Source organism: Phymastichus coffea, unplaced genomic scaffold (genome assembly GCF_024137745.1).
Source record: "Phymastichus coffea isolate CEN01 unplaced genomic scaffold, Cenicafe_Pcof_1.1 PCOF00074, whole genome shotgun sequence".
NCBI classification, from domain to species: domain Eukaryota; kingdom Metazoa; phylum Arthropoda; class Insecta; order Hymenoptera; family Eulophidae; genus Phymastichus; species Phymastichus coffea.
This window is the reverse complement of record NW_026706885.1, coordinates 1,017,688-1,035,490: the sequence shown is the minus strand read 5'-3', so window position 1 is coordinate 1,035,490 and position 17,803 is coordinate 1,017,688. Positions and strand designations below refer to the sequence as shown.

Here is a 17,803-nt window from a genome sequence, read left to right as displayed (position 1 = left end):
TTATTGAAGTCGTTGGTTTTTATACTTAATAGACAATAAAAAACACGTTAAAAACTGATATTTATTGTTAATACACTAAAAATATAGACTTATTAAAATACATACTATGTTAAATACAACCTTTGTTCAATCATGATAAATAAACCGGCTTTAAAAATAAACGTGTATGAAAATCTACTATTTTAATTTGCATGTACTTTTAATTCTACGTCAATGTGAAATACTTACACATATATTTTTTCGTTATGTTTGTTAATTCAATGAGAAATTATGACGTAAGAATCAAGTAATTGTGTATGCACTTTGGTGAGTAAAGTAAGTCGCAATTTTTTTTGAAATAACTGTCTACATTCAAAAATGTAAATATATGAAAAATCTAAAGTACTCGTATATAGCAGTAACAAATCATTAAGTTTTTATCTTTATTACAGTTCATTATTACTAAATTTTATGATAAAAACTACATAAAAAATTGCTTATAAACCGTTCCTATTCAATAGACTATTTCCTCCACCCATCCATATCACTTCATTGTAGGTTGAACTAAAAAAAAAATTTGAGTAGAATTAAGTCGATTTGCATTCATACATCTTATTCGAGTTTGAACATATTTTTTACAGTACATATTATAAATATAATGTTCATGGAAATGATGATAAGAATTGCCAAATTTGATTTAATGTTGTATTCTTTATTATATAAATATATAAATAGACAGTTTTCATTGAAGAACAACATTGGTTCAATATTTCATTTGAGTAATATGTTTAATAATATCATGGCCATTATAACGTGAACATTAAGAAGCAAGTTAAGCATCGATACAATATGAACATTTTTATGATCTAGCACGTCGTGTCAAATAGAAAAATAAGAACATTAGTTCTATTCACGACTATCTTATAATATGCAACCCAAGTATTAAAAAAAATTCGCTCGCAACAAAATATATACATTTTAATCACAATTAGTTAAAATATGAAGTTTGTTCATAAGAATTAACATGGCGTAAGCTCCATCCTCATCCTGTCAACTATCCGTTGTAACTTTGAAGACTCAAATAATAGTACTCGCCTGTATGGCGTCATTTCATAATCATCTTCCTCCCATGCACCAGAAAGACCGTTATCCGACTCTTTCTCAACGGAAAATTCAAAGCTAAAAGTAGCTTCATCTGCAAAAAACTCTTCCTCTGGATTGCTATATATAATATTTGGTTCTTCTTCTGGAGAATATTTAAGTTTGTTTTTCTTTTTCTTCTTCCCATTTTCATCGTTAGTTTTATATAACTTACAAATTAAGATATAATAAGAAAATTTGAAAGGCATATTTTTGTTTACAGCACGTCTCATTTCTGAAATAAGATTTTCTAGTAAAGGAACTGAAATTTGTGCTGGAATGTTAACAAAACGTTCGTTAATTAAAAGTCCTAAAGCTGCAGAATCATTTTCAAGGACATGCTTGACCATTGTGTTCACTGAATCTGTCGCATGATCCTGTGCAAGTTGCTTGAGTAAGTCTCTCAATTGCTGAATGCATGGAGTAGTCTGAAAAATAATTGTTTGTATAATTGAAGTTGGTGAATACCAACAATAAATTTTACACTCTTGCTCAAATTGGGTAAAATAAGTATATGTACCTGTCTATTTGAAACATTGATAACTGTAGTGATTCCAAAAACATTGTCATGATCATCATCTTCTTCATCGTCAGATGCCAGATCATCTTGGGACTGTTTAACGACTGATCCGACGTAATTTTGTTGTATTATTAAATCTGTCAATTTATTGAGATCTATATGAGCTTTCAAAAAAAGTTGTTGTAGAAGTGTTTTAATGCCATGAAAATCAGGATCCTCAGGATTACGACCTTCAAAATCTACTTGAATCTCCATGCCCTAATAAATGTTATATAATAGAAATTATTAATCTATCTAAAACTTTTGTGTCAGTGAGTGCCTCGTAATTATTGAATTTATAATTATTATTCAAAACATATAAGCTCCAGATAGCTATAAATAAAAATTATTTGATAAATTATTGTTTAATTATACGAATACAGTAATTGTTCTTCAGTAAAACAATATCTTATTGATGTTATCGATTCGCAAGAATTTCGAAATATTAAATTTATAAACAAACAAAACGGAAGTCCGATAAATATAACATAGTTGGTGTAACAGTGGAGGCCTCGTGGTAAAAAAGTAAGGTTAGACATAGCATCACGTAAATTATTTCTGATAGTTATGTAAATAATCAGAAAAAATTAAGCCTACCTTCTCATTTTTAACCTCATCTTCACTCTCTTCACTGTTGGAGTCGTTACTATTCTCATTTTCGCGTTCATTGTTAAAATCACCTTGAAGCTCACGTTTCTTTGCTGGGCCAGCCATTTTTACTGTTACTTCTGTGACTGATCTTGCATAAAATACTTATGTAGTCTGATAAGCGGCATTTAGCCCGGCCCCGGCTCTAGCAACCGATGCGAAAACAGCCCGACACAAATAACATTTTATAAAAAAAATAATCACATCTCACGTATATCTAATTGTACTTCTCGAAAAAATAATTATTTGTTATTGTACCATTATATTTCTCATAAAAAATAAAAAATATCGTTATCGATAATTCACCTCCTATTTATTCACATAAAAGACATAATTAAGCAAAAATAACTTCACAGAAAAATTGTACCTTCTGTAGTCTAAATTGTACCATTAGTAAAATTCTATAAATTTGTTTCTAAAAGAAATAATAGGACAATTACAAAGCTCTACGCCCGCGCAAAGTGCATTTCCGGATGACATTCTTGTAAGTTGTAACAATTAGTGGTAATTTGTAATTGTCCTATTATTTCTTTTAGAAACAAATTTATAGAATTGTACTGATGGTAAAATTTAGACTACAGAAGGTACAATTTTTCTGTGAATTTATTTTTGCTTAATTATGTCTTTTATGTGAATAAATAGGAGGTGAATTATCGATAACGATATTTTTTATTTTTGATATAATGATAGAAATATAATGGTACAATAACAAATAATTATTTTTTCGAGAAGTACAATTAGACATACGTGAGATGTGATCATTTTTTCTTATAAAATGTTATTTGTATCGGGCTGTTTTCGCATCAGTCTCTAGCAGAAGTTATCAGAAGCTATGGTGTCGTAGTAGCTACTAGCTAGTAGCTACAATGGACATTCTGGTACACTGTTTTGGTGTATCATTTGTTGTAGGTTTACTAATAGCATTTTTGTTTAAACGCCGACAAAGAACGGAAAGTGTATGTATTATTGTGCTAGGCGATGTTGGAAGAAGTCCACGAATGCAGTATCATGCTGCTTCTTTTGCAAAAGAACAATATGCAGTCGAAATCGTTGGTTACAAAGGTTCACCACCTCTTGAAAAACTTCAAAATGATCCCAACGTTAAAATTCACTATTTACATAGCTATCCAGATTTAAAACAGAGTATGTATTTTTCAGTCATTCATTTTATTTTCGTAATATACTAAAGAAATATGAGAGTTCAGTTATATCTTATTTGCAATTTTTGTAGTCTAATACTGTACAAATAAGATATAATATTTATTTCACAGATTTTTCTAAGACTCTTGCTTATACTGTAAAAGTTATTTGGCAATCTACTGATCTTTTATACACTCTACTCTTCAAATGTTCTTCAAGCTTTTTACTTTTACAAAATCCTCCTGCCATTCCAACTATTCCAATTTGTTGGTTTTACTGTTTGATTAGAAAAATTGAATTTGCCATTGACTGGCACAATTATGCATATACTATAATGGCTTTAAGTTTGAGTGAAAAACATCGTCTTGTAAAGTTAGCAACACTGATTGAATCATTGTATGGTACTAAAGCAAAACACAACTTTTGCGTAACTAAGGCAATGCAAGAAGATCTGAAGAAACGTTGGAATATTCAGCAAGTTTTTTTAGTTTCCATACAAATTTATCTGAAGTTATTTAGATTACACTTGATCTTATAAATTTATTTTTAGAGCACAAGTATTGTATGATCGGCCGCCTGAAGAGTTTCAGCCAATATCTTTAGAAGAAAAACATAATTTTTTGTTGAAACTCAGCAATGATTATAAAATATTGAAAGGGTCTGAAGAAACTTCTACTATTATTTCAAAACAACAACCAAGTGGAGAAATAGAATTATACAATAACAGACCTGCCTTAATAGTTTCAAGTACCAGCTGGACAGAAGACGAAGATTTTTCTATTTTATTAGATGCATTAATTAGTATGTATTACTTTTATTCTTTCATTTCTTTTAAGTATGATTAATAATACTTTCATTTTGTTATTTACTTTAGATTATGAAACTGAATGTGAAAATAATAAGAACATCAAATTGCCAGATTTATTTTGTGCTATAACTGGTAAAGGTCCCTTGAAGGAATTTTATCAAGCTATAATTAAAAATAAAAAATGGAAACATGTTAAAATTATCACACCTTGGTTAGAAAACAGAGATTATCCTAAATTATTAGGTATGTATAATAAATTATACTTGATATTAAATTTATCAAAAAACTCAATTTAAAACATATTGAATTAAATTTAAAAATATAAATGTATGTTATTAATACATGTACATTAATACATAAACAACGTTTTATAAATTTGCATTTCATAATTATGCTTAAAATAATGATATTGCATTAATAATTAGGTTGAACACTCATTTTTATAAGTTTCAAGAGTTCATACGAATTGCTACTATTTATGCTATTATTTCTGCGATATAAATGAATTCTTTTATCAGTTCTTTGACCATTGTTCTGTTCTAAAACATTCAATTATAAAAATAAATAACTATTATAACACATCAATTTTTAGCTAGTGCTGATTTAGGTGTGTGTCTTCACACATCTTCAAGTGGTCTAGATTTACCTATGAAAATAGTAGATATGTTTGGATGTGGATTACCAGTATGTGCTTACAACTTTAAATGGTATGTAAATATAAATTTATCTTTAGTATAGATGGATTAGTTGTAATTGTAGACTATTTATATCATATCTTTTCAGTTTACATGAGCTTGTCAGACATAATGAAAATAGTTTAGTTTTTTCTGATGTTAACCAATTAAGTGATCAACTGATATCATGGTTTAAAAATTTTCCTAATGATGCCGAGCAGCAAGAAACAAACAAAAAATTTAAAAAAGAACTGTCTGTTTTTCAACAAAATCGATGGCATGATAACTGGAGACAAACAGTATTACCTTGTTTTGAGTGCTAGTAATATCACTTTGTTAATTCCATCGAATAGTTTATTTTTTTATTATTTACTGAAAACATTGTGTATTTGAAGATGTAATTGCATATCATTGTTTTGCTTTTTACAATTTTGAAAAGCATTTGATCGTGCCAATATTTTTTCATATATTTCTGCAATTGTAAATGAATTACTATTAGTGATATTTAAAACAATAATTATATTGTTATATATATGTATACTAATAGTAGTTATATTAAAAATACGATTGAGAAATATAAGTGAGAGCAAGTATGTGATAAATATTTTGTATATACAAAATATTTGAAGAATGTCTTTGTCAGTATACATATAAATATATATTTTTATGAAAAATAATATATAATTTTGTATCTTTAAATTGATCTTATTTTATTTAATAAGAAAAGTTCCATATAAGTCTATTTTAAATGTCTAAATGTCTATGTTATTTGTTTTAATAGCATACATCGACAACATAGAGGAGAGAGGGAACATTTATTGCGATAATATAATAAATGTAATTTATTATGTAATGTACTTGATATGACTTTATTGAATTAGAATTCGCATAGGACTGAGTGTTCCAAGGTCAGTTTTATCCAACACTTGTTTAAAACTCAAAAAGCAGTATGAAAAATTATCTCCGCCTAAATAGTGAGAGCTCTTTCTGTCGTCACGATTACTAAGTACCAACGACGAAAATACAAGTGGAAAAGGAAACCGGTCCATTGGATAATCACATGCACAGGAAAAGAGAAGTGGTCTCGAGATCGAGACAATGCTCGTGTGGCAGGGTTCATAAGCAGGAGTCGTCGCTCTGGGCAAATCAATTTCGCAGCGCACACCAATCCCGTTTCGCCTCTGTGCAGTCTATATAGATAGTTCGGTCGTGATGGCGACTCGCGCGAGAGAAGCATATTTTATCGATCATAAATTCGCAATAAAGAGCGAGAGACGTGGCGAGAAAGGTGGAAGAGCACATGCGCTTCGAGCAAAAAGCTCAGTGCGCACGCGGACCAGCGAATGCGTGCGCGGGTGTGAGCGAGGTGAGGCTGTTAGAGAGAAAGCCGGACAAAGCCACGCACTCCTCTTGCACCTCCACCTCGAGGACTTTTCTCGCTTCGTCTCTTTTTTTGCCACCTTACTTTTTTTATATACTCCTTTTTTCGCGCTCCACCGAATGCGCTGCTCCTTTATTCTTCTGTATAATGCTCATATTGTATTTTTATGATAAACTGATGGAGTATTACTTGCGCAACGAAAAACCACTTTATTTTTTTAGTTTTTGGCACCAATTGAATCAAGATGAAAGATTTAAATATGATATCATCACAAATAATGGATTCACTATGAATTTCATGCATGGATCTAAAAATTCACAAATAACACACTTATGGACGTGTTTATCTAAAAATCCGTGTCTTTTTAACAAACTCAGCCGATATGAAAGTGTAAAATCTTCTATCAAATGAAAAAAATTTGAAAGCGATATATATGAAGTAATTATTGTTTGATTAGAAGATATTTTTTATGATTTGACTTTTAGGTCCTAATAGATGATCACTTTTATCTAAAAGTTATATAGTTTTCGGATATTAATAATGCTGTAATGTAAAATAACCAATACAAAAGCATTGCAATTACATAGACGAAATAACTCTGCAATGGTATTTACAATACGGATTCGTATTGTTGATACGCAAAGTGATTTAAACGTGAAGGTCTCTGAGAAAATCGATAAACTTTGAAAAGAGAAACGTAAAGCAAATGGAACATGCTTCTTGACGTGGTAACGGGGCACGAAAGCTTTCATCGTTCAGAGTGCATGGCAAAATACACATCAGCTGTGGTTGAAGAGAATCGTGGATCGGCTGACGAAGTTAACTGGAAACCAATTTGTATCGGCGAGCAAGCGGACCAGCGTTGCGAAAAAACGAGCGCGAAGAAAGGTCGGTATATCCGTCGGCGAATGGCTATGAATTTTAAGAAGCGGGTGCATCGTCTTGTCTAGCCGTTACAATAAGAACGCGTGCGGAAAACTGGCCTGCTCGCCTTGCAATTCGATTAAAGTCCTTGCGCATGACTGTCCTAAAGAGGGAGAGAGTTCTGATCGATGCACTACCACCGGCAGCGTCAGGGCGACAACGACGGAATGAAAATGTCGTGGTACGTGGAGCGTGGAGCGGCGCGCGCGATTCGAAAAACGCGGAGGGGCGAAAATGAGGGGGAGTTGTCGACGCGTCGGAGGGAGGAAGTAAATTCCGCGGTGCACAGCAGCAGCAGCACACAGAGACTCGACTCAGAGTCTGGACTCCGGCCGCTCGCGACAGAGCCTTGCAAGCTCTCGTTCTCGCGACCAAACGTGCGTGTACACCTCGACTCTGCCAAAAAAAAGGACGAGGGAGAGATGGATAGATAGATAGAGAGAGAACGACGACTTTCGCGTGTGCCACGACGATTATGTGCTGCGCCAATTTATTTTCGTTTGCACGACCAAATGCGTTTTCCACGTTCACCGTCATTCCCCGCTCTCTCGCTCAGCTTGATTCGCATCTGCGCCGACACTCCACACGAACACAGTGCATTCCGGATATTATCGTGCTGAAGTGCTTCACAATTATGATTTACAATTTGGAAAATAATTATCCTACTTTCCCCGAGTGTTAGGTGAATCATGTATTGTAACGTGTAGGATTGCGTGTTATTTCTCTTCTCTCAAAATGATCGATGAGTTATGAGAAGAAAAATCTCAAGGTACTGGATCGACTAGCTCGTTAGATGTTTGCTCGTTTTACATGTTGAGAGTAATTGGAGGGAGAGAAATCCTTAGAATGTAACGACCTCGGTGAGGATGATCTTTTATTTGATGAATGGCATTTTCCCGAGATTTATCGGGCATTATACAGAGGCCTACAATAAAACTTACACAATAAACACGTGACAAAACTGATCTTTTAAACATGACAAATACATTGCTGTGATGAACTATTTATCTTTTGTTTGTTGTTCATTCGGATTTTTTTCTTGAATGTTATCCCATTGACTGTGTGTTTATCAACTTTATTTGACTGCAAGCTTCTGATTCATAAATTTTCTTGTCAATTGATTGTTTCTTGCTACACAAGACCACCACCGCGTGACTGGACTCGCTCAATTCTGTAATTGACATAACATCAGCAAACATCGATGTGAAAACTACACGTTAAAGAAATACAATTTAAAATATTATCATTAAACTGTCATATTTGATTTGTATACATCCATAGCAATGTATGGCTTATTTTGCAGTTTAGTTGAATAAAATCTGCTTTGAATACAGGATCAATTGTTTATTCCCTGCTGAATGATCCGTCAGCATCATTATCAACTTTGATAGGCAGACAGTTGATGTTTTTACAATTAACCTGGAGCTGTAGGTCTGCTACGCCAGTGTCTTTTTTTTATATATTTTCAACTAATGAATGTTTTTTTTTGTTTGAAGCGATTAGAAAAATATTTTACACGCTATTAACAATTTTATGTTTTACTTTAATTACTACAATTATTAATGATGTTGAAGAAATACAATATTCATGATTCAACGTATTTGTTTATAATATTCAATGTTTATGCTAAAAAGTACAATACAATTTACGTAATGATCGCGAGTAGGCTTTATGTAAATGATCGATATATAGTGAAAAAAAAATGTAGTTGACGAAAAGAAGGTAAAAACAGTGGAATAGCTCGTAGTTTATTTAGCGGGAAGGGAGCATCGCTCATCAATCAAATAAACGTCCGCCCTGGCTCGATCCTTTTCACGTCTTTGTCCCAGCTTGAAAATCCTTATGCTTTGTAGAATCTCGACGCTTACTTATATTTTCACGGAGAATTGTTAACGTTACGTGTCGCTTGTTGGCTATAGGTCACCATTCACCATTCAGGCAATATAGACCCGATAAAATCGATCAAGAGAAGAGTCCTACACTGGGTGCCATAGTCTGTAAATCTATATTTCGAAAATTGACTTCTGCGCATTATTGAGCATTCGAACTATTGAATTTTCTCTCCTCTCTCTCTCTCTCTCTCTCTCTCTCTCTCTCTCTCTCTCTCTCTCTCTCTCTCTCTCTCTCTTTCGAGTAAGCTCCTTGGCTGCTGCTCCTGCTGTATTGGAGTGCTGTTGCGCGCAGCCTGTGTATAAGACGCAAAGCAAGGACTTGCGGTCAATTAGCAAGACAGAATGCCTGAGCTTTGCAATTAGGCCGCTGTAGCTCGCTCGCCATCAGTCTACTTTTCCAAATTCAATCAATTTTCATTAACGACTTCCATGCTCGAGCAGCTCGCTTCTTTTTCTTTTTTTTTTGTTTTATTTCTCATGTTCAGCTCTCTATTTTACCCTACATGAACAAATCTAGGTCCATTTGAACGACGTGAAAAGTTTAATAACGTTTTCCTTTCTCTTGACATCTCTGGGGAGCATTTGCGAATGCGAAGAGCTAGTTTGCAATGACATTTTGAACGCTGCTCGACAATAGTGCAATTCGAAGTTGAACAAGCAGCATTGAATGCAATCATAAAGCACGCGTCCTCTGCTTTTATGCTGCTTCTCGCGCGACGAAGTTGCGTCTCTCGCAGGCATATTGTGTAAGTGTGACCTTATTGTTACATGTCAGTCCAATCGAGATAACGAATGACACTTACGAAACAATTTCCAAAATGAACGATTGTTTCCTGTGCCGGGGTGAATACCTCGTCTCAATATCTATTCAAGTAGTAAGGTGTAAAATTAGTCAGGCACATCTTTGTAAGCATAAGTATCAGCTTGCAAACATTTGCAAACGGTAAATGTACTTGAACTGAAATCTCGTTGATCTTTCCTCTAAGAAAAATACTAAAACGATATTTATAGAGAAACGCGTAAATGAAAGTAAATAAAATTGAAATTTATGGAGGGTAATAAATCATATCTGTTCGTACCTCGTTTCGTGTGAAATTGTATTTTTTTTTTGTTATCGACTACCACACTCGACTCTCTGTGCCTTCTCTGGAAATACGAAGAGAGCTACATAACAACGGCACGGCGTGGGTCTTGTCCAAAAATCGAATCAGCTGCCGACAAAATTGATATAATCGACGTGTGTGCGCAGGTAAACTTTTAATGCGTATACCGCGAAAGCCGCGTCGACGGAATTAGCCATCCCCACGGCTAATTTTCACTTTCTGCGGCTAATAACGCGCTCCTCTGTGTAAGCCCGCGCGCGGCAGCCTTGCGCTTGTAAAATCCGAGCACGTACTCCGTTACAGGCGCCACTCGTGACGGTCTTTATTTTCGCGCTCCGCATAAAAAAGGCGCGCGCTGCGGCGCGGCCAGTGCGGTCGCGCGGCATTATAGCGGCAGGAGGGTGAAAGCGGCAATGAAATTAACCCGTCTGGCTACATCATAGGGGCGTGTTTGGGACGAAGCCCGCGCGAGCAACGCGCAACTGGTTGATTTATTATCGCCGAGAGCGAGCTGTTGCTACTGCTAACTCTGTTTTCCCTCTCTTTGCCTTATTTCATTTTATCTTTAGCTATACCTTTCCTTTTCCTCGTGAGCTCCCCCCCCCCTCACGCGCCCCTCATTCATTGTCGCGCTTATTGCGCAACTTCTTCAAACTTCCCCTCCTTGCGCAGTACTTATTCTTTTCTGCTTGGCAAAAGTTTTTTATCGTTGCAATATTAGATCTGTGTTGTGAAGCATGATTTTTCGAGTATTGTGCTTTCCCGTGGAGATTCCTTTGAGTGATCAATTTTTCATAGAAACTTTTACCTTTTTTACAAGATAAAATGAGCTTCGAGTTTTCAGTGGCGACATTACGAAAAACCGTCATAAATCTGAATTGATTAATAGGCGATGAAGACTTTGCAATAGAAGCCTTAAAAACTAAAAAGTCTACTTGCTCTTCTAAGCTAGAAAAGCGTGCGAGTTTGAAAAGGGCGTGCAAATAGAAATCGATGAGTAAATGGGAGTTTAGCGCGAACGCAGCGCGAAACTCTGTAATCAGATTAATAATAGGAAACAATCGGATCAGGAGGAAAACTCCGGGAGAGAGCTGTCATCGTGCGCGAAGCTATAGTTAAAGCCCCGCCATCCCCCAACACGCGTGCATGGCTGGCGTCCGATTGAATTAAACGCCACTGGCAGTATAACGCATTCGGCCAAATTGCTTTATTCAAATGGCCGCTTTTCTATAGTCGTAAAGGTTGCGCGCGCGCGCGCTCTCTCTCTCTCTCTCTCTCTCGCTTATCGACTCTCAACTACTGCGCTACACATAGCCGCCGCTCCCCTCCCTTTTTTCGCGAGGCTTTGATGGTGCGCGCAGCGCCTACCGTACATACTTCGCTCTCGATGCAAATTGACAGGCGAGAACGCGCCAAGTGTACACAGCAGCCTACTGATTCTATGAACTTCAAGCCACCCGAAGACCTGTCTACTTGTCGATGTACATTAATACGCAGCTTGCACGCTCGTTATATTTACTCTCTCGCTCTCCTCCGATCTCATTACATGCTTATATATACAGATAACTGTTCCATCTTTATTTATTACTTTGAAAATGAATTGCCAGAGATGGTAATTTTGTGTATTCTTTTAAACTTGTCAAAAGGATTTTCCCGCGTGAAATGGATCATCAATCATTCTCAAACGGCCGTCCCAGCGATTACGCCTGATGCCACTCGATAGCATCTCTCAAATCCTCGAGCATTTTCAAAGCCGCTCTACAAAAAGGATCCATTTCTCTATTCGGCTAAATCTTATATCTACTCCGCGCCTATCCTCATTTACGATTCTAATATCGACCTTCTTTTCCACCCCCTTTTCTTCGCATTATGCCCATTTTATTTTCTATTTTAACCCTTACAATGGAATGATCATAAAAAATTAATTTTTTTTTTTTCGAATACTTATGTGAATCAAAAAGTTCAGCAATGTCAAGTAAATGTTAATAAAAAATTGTGGATGTGGAACTACTTGAGAAAAACTAGTGCAAGTATTAATAATTATCGTTTAATGTAATAAAAAACAATCATGCCACTGCATATCGCGCTAAGCTAACTGTAGTGAAAAGTGGTAACGAATTGCGGAAATCAAGTCTAACCTCAACGGATATATCTTAAGCTCCGTTTAACCGATACAAACTCGGAGGCTATTCCACTCCAGCGCATATCGTCGCACGGCACACCGACGCGAATTTCGCCGACGACTCGATGGGAGAGTCTACTACTCCCCCCCCCCTCCATTTCAATTCCTGAGTGATATTGAAACTTACTTTGGACAATATTGAATTGGAAATAAATCTCGACCTAATTCTTTTTCTACCCGTTACACGAAGTCATGTCTATTTTTTAAATTTATATTGTGATATAGATTGGATGTATATACTATTTCATAAAACTATTCTCGTCGTTCCTTTCGCACAGTTCGCTCTTAACTTCATTTTCTTCAAGCTTCAACTACTCTCTATTCATCCATTCCTTTCTCATTGTACGTTTTTTCTCTAATTTGTCTTCACAAACTTTCAGTCGCCTGAACTCGATTTGCGAATCGAGCGAAACTAGAATCATCTAAGTATATTTTACATATTTCTTTCTTATATCTCAATAGATTTTAGAATATGAAAGCACGTAATTTACTTTATTTGATGTTTTTTGTATTTTGAGAATATGTGCATTTATTTGGATGTGAAAACAAATAAATCAGAGTCTTGTTAATAATATTTATATATTTACATTTTATACAAACAAATCACTTTGATTTATACGAGAGAAAATTTAAATCAATAAAATAACACTAATTTCACGTATGTAGTCCTTTTTCTGTTTTTCGTCATATTCAAAATAATTATTAACGCAAGGTGTCTTTACGTTGCGATAATTATGTTACTATCTTCGTTAAATTATTATTTTTTCCAGAGTAAAATTTGACACTGAATGTTTATAATGTTCAATGTATTATAAAGCTTAACTATCTGTGTCCGGTATAAATTTTCCTCGTGCCATTTTTCGAAAGAACCTTCTGAATATAATTGAAGATGAATGTACTTTTTCGTGGATAAACTTAAACTAAAGTCATTTGTATATTTTCTTTACAAAAGACTGTTGGCTGGTGCGGGGCAGATTTGTACGTTACTGCCATCTAGTGGGTGGCTGCGGCACCATAAACGAACGAACGGCTCGATTCTTGAATGGTAATTCTTACCACTTGCCTTCTCACGTTTGCTTAACATTAACTGCACTAAAATATCTTGATTTCAACATTTTTCTAAAATGCGAACTAATCTTTGAGTGTATTTTAGGCAGTTTCAATATTTTTATTCTTTGATATAATTCATTATTACTACTGGTTGTTTTCAATGTAACCCGATAACATAAGCAAAACTAGGTTGCTTCTATTATCACATTAGTGAACTCGATCACTAGTACGATTATTTTCTGTTTTCGCCCATACCAGACAATTTCAAATAACGTTGCTTTGATATCCCCTAATCCGTAATCAGATGTTTGGTATATTTCGACGGTTATTATACAGAACCTCTTCATGAACCTGTTAAAAGTTATATCAAAGTTATAACTATACAATATTTTATCAAGAATTTAATTGAAACTCATGTACAGTTCATAATCGACCCTACCTTCAAATTCTGTATGAAATTATTTGATAAAAAAATTGAATTGAATTTTATACGATGTTCCAAAGTCAGAATATCATTAATAACTGACTTTTTTATTTCATTTTTTTCATTAAGGATGTTGAAAATTAAACGTGAATCCACGCTATAATTTTGATTAACAGTGGTCAAAATTGATTGATCGTGGAAAGTCGGTGTTCGTGAAAATAAATTTAAAACGGTAACGTAGCTCTAACGCTCGCATTCGTTTCATTATAGTAATCATCATATTTGTTTATTTGGTATTATTTTCACATCAAATCCTTGCTATAACTGTCAAGTAAAATAATTATTTTTTCATTTAATTAAGATTCAGTGTGCTACGTTTAATCGTGAAAAACAAGGATCAAAGTATAATCTATTATTATAGAACAGTTTGCACTGAGTCTTCTGAACAACACGAAGCTAACATATAATCTTTTTTAAGTGCCAAGCAATTACCCAACTGTGCAATGAAGACAGCCCTAATTCAGGTCCCATCAAATAATTCATAAAACAGTTCCGGCAAAATCAGTGCTGCTTCGCGTTAAAGCCTGGCTAACCCAAGTTTATAACGGGTCTGCGTCGACACAACACCGTAGCATCTGGAAATTGGCCTGAAGAGGCCGGGTACGCACGTTGTAGTGCATACGGACACGAGGATCGTTGATTTAATATATGTGCGATGCGCGTACATACATAGATGCGAGTCAGCGTGGCGAGTACCACCCCTCGAGGCTGGAAGGCGCGCAGTTTATTAGGCGCGCGCGTGCCGTTCGGTCACGTGTCCCTCTTTTCTCGTCAAAGGATATTAAACTTCAGTATGTACTAGGTGAGAATCACATTGTCGCTCGTGCGGATGATACGTGTGCCTGGGATTGCGACTGTTACGCCAGTGCAGAATTGTGCCGGCGGCGGCACAGCTCTCCTCTTTTCTTTCCAGATGACAATGGATGTGAAACTATATATATATATATATATATATATATATATATATATATATATATATATTCGTGTCAAGGTGAATCATTCTGCCAATGTGAGTTGACAGGTAGACTCACGCTTATGATTTATCGATAAACAACGCATAATACTTGCTCTTGGGTTAATGGCAAATTTACATTGATCGCTCGCATTGGCATTCGAGTTAATGTCTCGTTTCTTTCGCACGCCCCTACTTCCGAAAAATAAATCGATCAACGCGATATTATAGCTATTTACCGGTCGACATATCAAATGCATAATTTGACGCGATTGACGTTTCAATGAAAATTACATTTTCCATTTTATCTTTTTAAGTGGATACTTTTTTCTGCACTCAGTTTAACAGAATTATGCATAATAAAGTTTTCCTTTGCTGGAACATAAATATTAAAAACTTTTAACAAATGCAAAGTGATTATGTTCTCATCCAATATTCAATATGTGGATGCTACTTTTTCTATGACCGTTCAAAACTACCAGTCTATTGTACAAATCAAAACAATTTTAGTACTGTGCATCATTTAAACTGTAAAAAAACGTCCAGTTATAAGCTTGTTTGAAGCCAATAATTAGTTTATCACTAACAGAAATATTAAAGTAAATTATATTTACAATACACTTTACGAGTCTCCGTGCGATTTGGAGCAGTTCCATAGGCGACACGGCGCCAAATATATTGGCAGTGTTTACTCTCGCAACTGCCACAATCTAAATCAAAAACATATGTGTTTGGCTTTCATAGCGTTTGACGTAGCAAATAATGATATTAAAGTTGCCAATCAAAACGGCGCGATGCTGGCATTAAAAGAAAAAGAAATTGTTTCTCCGTTTCATAAAAGTTTATCCTGAAATGATCAACATACTTGGAAAGATGATTGTTGATCTGTAATAATTGAATTTATTGACAAAATGTACGATAAACCCCGAAACAATTTGTAACATATTTTTGTACAAAGTTTTATAATTGTAATTTTTCTAGTTGAAAACAATCACTAACTACAGTTATTCGTAAGTTAGTCGGCTATACTACTACACTATTTTGAGTTTTTTATTGAATCTTGAAATGACGAGATTTGTTAGTTTGAGAATTTATTATCGAAAAGCTCGATCAAGATATGAAATTGAAATTAATTGTTGCATCGAACATGTTAGGAGATAAAAAGAGGATCATTAAAAAAAAACTGGAAAGCGTAGAAGCTTATTAAGCGTAAGCTCGACTTTCAAGATTGACAGCAGAATGAGAATATAGCCAACGGGCAATGGTTAGCATGGCCGCGGCACATTTTCAGTCTATATAGATGACGACGCGGAGGGTTCATCGTAATATCAGTCTGGCTGCGCGCAGCCATCGGTTTTGCATGCGGCTAAATACCCACTTCGGCAATTCGCCGGGCGGAGAATTAAAATGAACCCTATGGGTTTCGCAGCTCGTCCCGCGGGACTTGCTCCGCTCTCTCAAAGTGTTGAATCATGTGGGACGAGATACACAGGCGCGCGCTCGCGTTATATCTGCGGTAGAGATGTAATTGTTTTTACGCAAACACATGCCGTGTGTTTGCGATGATTAATGGCCGATGCTTTTAAGGCTAGATGAAAATTATACACTCATGTGAATTGGTTTTACTCTTTCCGCGCATCGGCGAAGATTCTTCTTTTTTTTCCGTTCCCGTGTGCTCGCAGACGGAGGCAAGTGACGCGGGCGCGTCGTCAACCTTCAACGTTTAATTGAAAAACTTTCCTGTTTTCGACCTCGCGCGCGAGCGCAAAATTTTTCAGCTTAATTGTAAAACTTTATTTCCGCGAGCGACTTTGATATTATTTTGAGCGAGCGCGACAGATTAAATTTTAGATTGGCTGATAAAAATACTCGCGAGCACAGTGTCCGCGGCGAGAAGGCAGAAGAGCGCGCGGCCCGGTTCAGCGGCCAGTGTAAAAAGAAAAATCGATTTTCGATAGGTAAGGAAACGCCATACTCGCCTATATATCTCCGGGTAGCTGATCTCGAATTCAGAAGTGGCCGTCTCTACCGCCCCGAGCCGCTGCTCCGCACGAGCGGACTTTATAAGCTCTTGCGCCTGATTATTTCGAAAGGGCCTCGGGAAAAAATGTCTTATTTTCATCGTCTCTTGCGATAACGGTCCGCCATGGAAAAAGGAAAAAGTACGATAAGAAAAGTGTCGGCTTTCTTCTCTGTCTCTCTTGCCTTTTATTACGAGGGCATAAGTGAGTTTGGCTGAGAACTTGGCATTCTTACCGCGGCGCTGCGCGCATCAATCAATTTTCCATCGGCACTCGTGCGCAGTGCCGTCAGACGAGTGAAGAGCTATCACTGACAATAGGATTTTTACATATATATATCTAAGCTAACTTTCGAATTTGGAATAAATCTGAATGAGGTTATGTGTCTTTCTGCAGCTGTCACTCTCCTTTTTATTCCTGTTTTCACGATTTACGCGTCTGTCACATCCACACGTCAAATACTGTAATAGTAATTTTTTTTCAACGCATTCAATCAAATATTTAATTTAGAATTTTGGTCCTAAAAGACGAAAATGAATAATCTCATTGACATTTTATCAATGCCAAATTTATTCACGAAGCTGACTTGGATGTCGCAAAGGCGATCTCGCGCATACAGCTTCCTTATTTCACGAACGACAGAGAATCGCAAACGGAATTAGAAAAGTCGGATTCAACGGCCGCATGAGTAATGCGAATAACGAACACGACGATATGCAAGGACGACGATATAACGTTCTCCTTATTTATTGCGCTCGCGGTCCCCTTGTAAAAATGTACGTAAGTCGAGCGACCTCGGAGATCCTCCGCGCGCGCGCGCGGCGAGTGCCTGCCTGCGCGTGTGAAACCGATACGCTCGCGCGAGA

The 17,803-nt window shown here is 35.9% G+C and overlaps 3 protein-coding genes across 5 annotated transcripts in view; 2 read left to right on the top strand and 1 right to left on the bottom strand.

The window, feature by feature from the left end:
- Positions 1-695: 695 nt before the first annotated feature.
- LOC131668121 (protein BCCIP homolog) lies at positions 696-2,466 on the bottom strand. Its single transcript, XM_058942006.1, has 3 exons — positions 2,276-2,466; positions 1,640-1,897; positions 696-1,547 (listed from the first exon to the last, which is right to left on the bottom strand). The coding sequence occupies exons 1-3, from the start codon at positions 2,390-2,392 to the stop codon at positions 999-1,001; spliced, it is 924 nt and encodes a 307-aa protein (XP_058797989.1). The 5' UTR covers positions 2,393-2,466; the 3' UTR covers positions 696-998.
- Positions 2,467-3,123: 657 nt separating this feature from the next.
- On the top strand, positions 3,124-5,574 carry LOC131668114 (chitobiosyldiphosphodolichol beta-mannosyltransferase). Its single transcript, XM_058941997.1, has 6 exons — positions 3,124-3,469; positions 3,598-3,940; positions 4,017-4,267; positions 4,341-4,517; positions 4,867-4,981; positions 5,058-5,574. Exons 1-6 carry the CDS (start codon positions 3,193-3,195, stop codon positions 5,269-5,271), a joined length of 1,377 nt encoding a protein of 458 aa, XP_058797980.1. The 5' UTR covers positions 3,124-3,192; the 3' UTR covers positions 5,272-5,574.
- A 2,005-nt stretch (positions 5,575-7,579) lies between these two features.
- LOC131668139 (protein Skeletor, isoforms B/C) overlaps positions 7,580-17,803 on the top strand; it is a 59,029-nt gene continuing 48,805 nt past the window's right edge. The window contains exon 1 of one of the 3 annotated variants that reach the window (XM_058942039.1): positions 7,580-8,022. The gene's annotated coding sequence lies outside the window, so the exon portion shown is untranslated. Of the gene's footprint in view, positions 8,023-14,751; positions 14,767-17,803 lie in introns of those variants that run through there. The other 2 variants (XM_058942040.1, XM_058942041.1) reach the window with 2 other exon arrangements.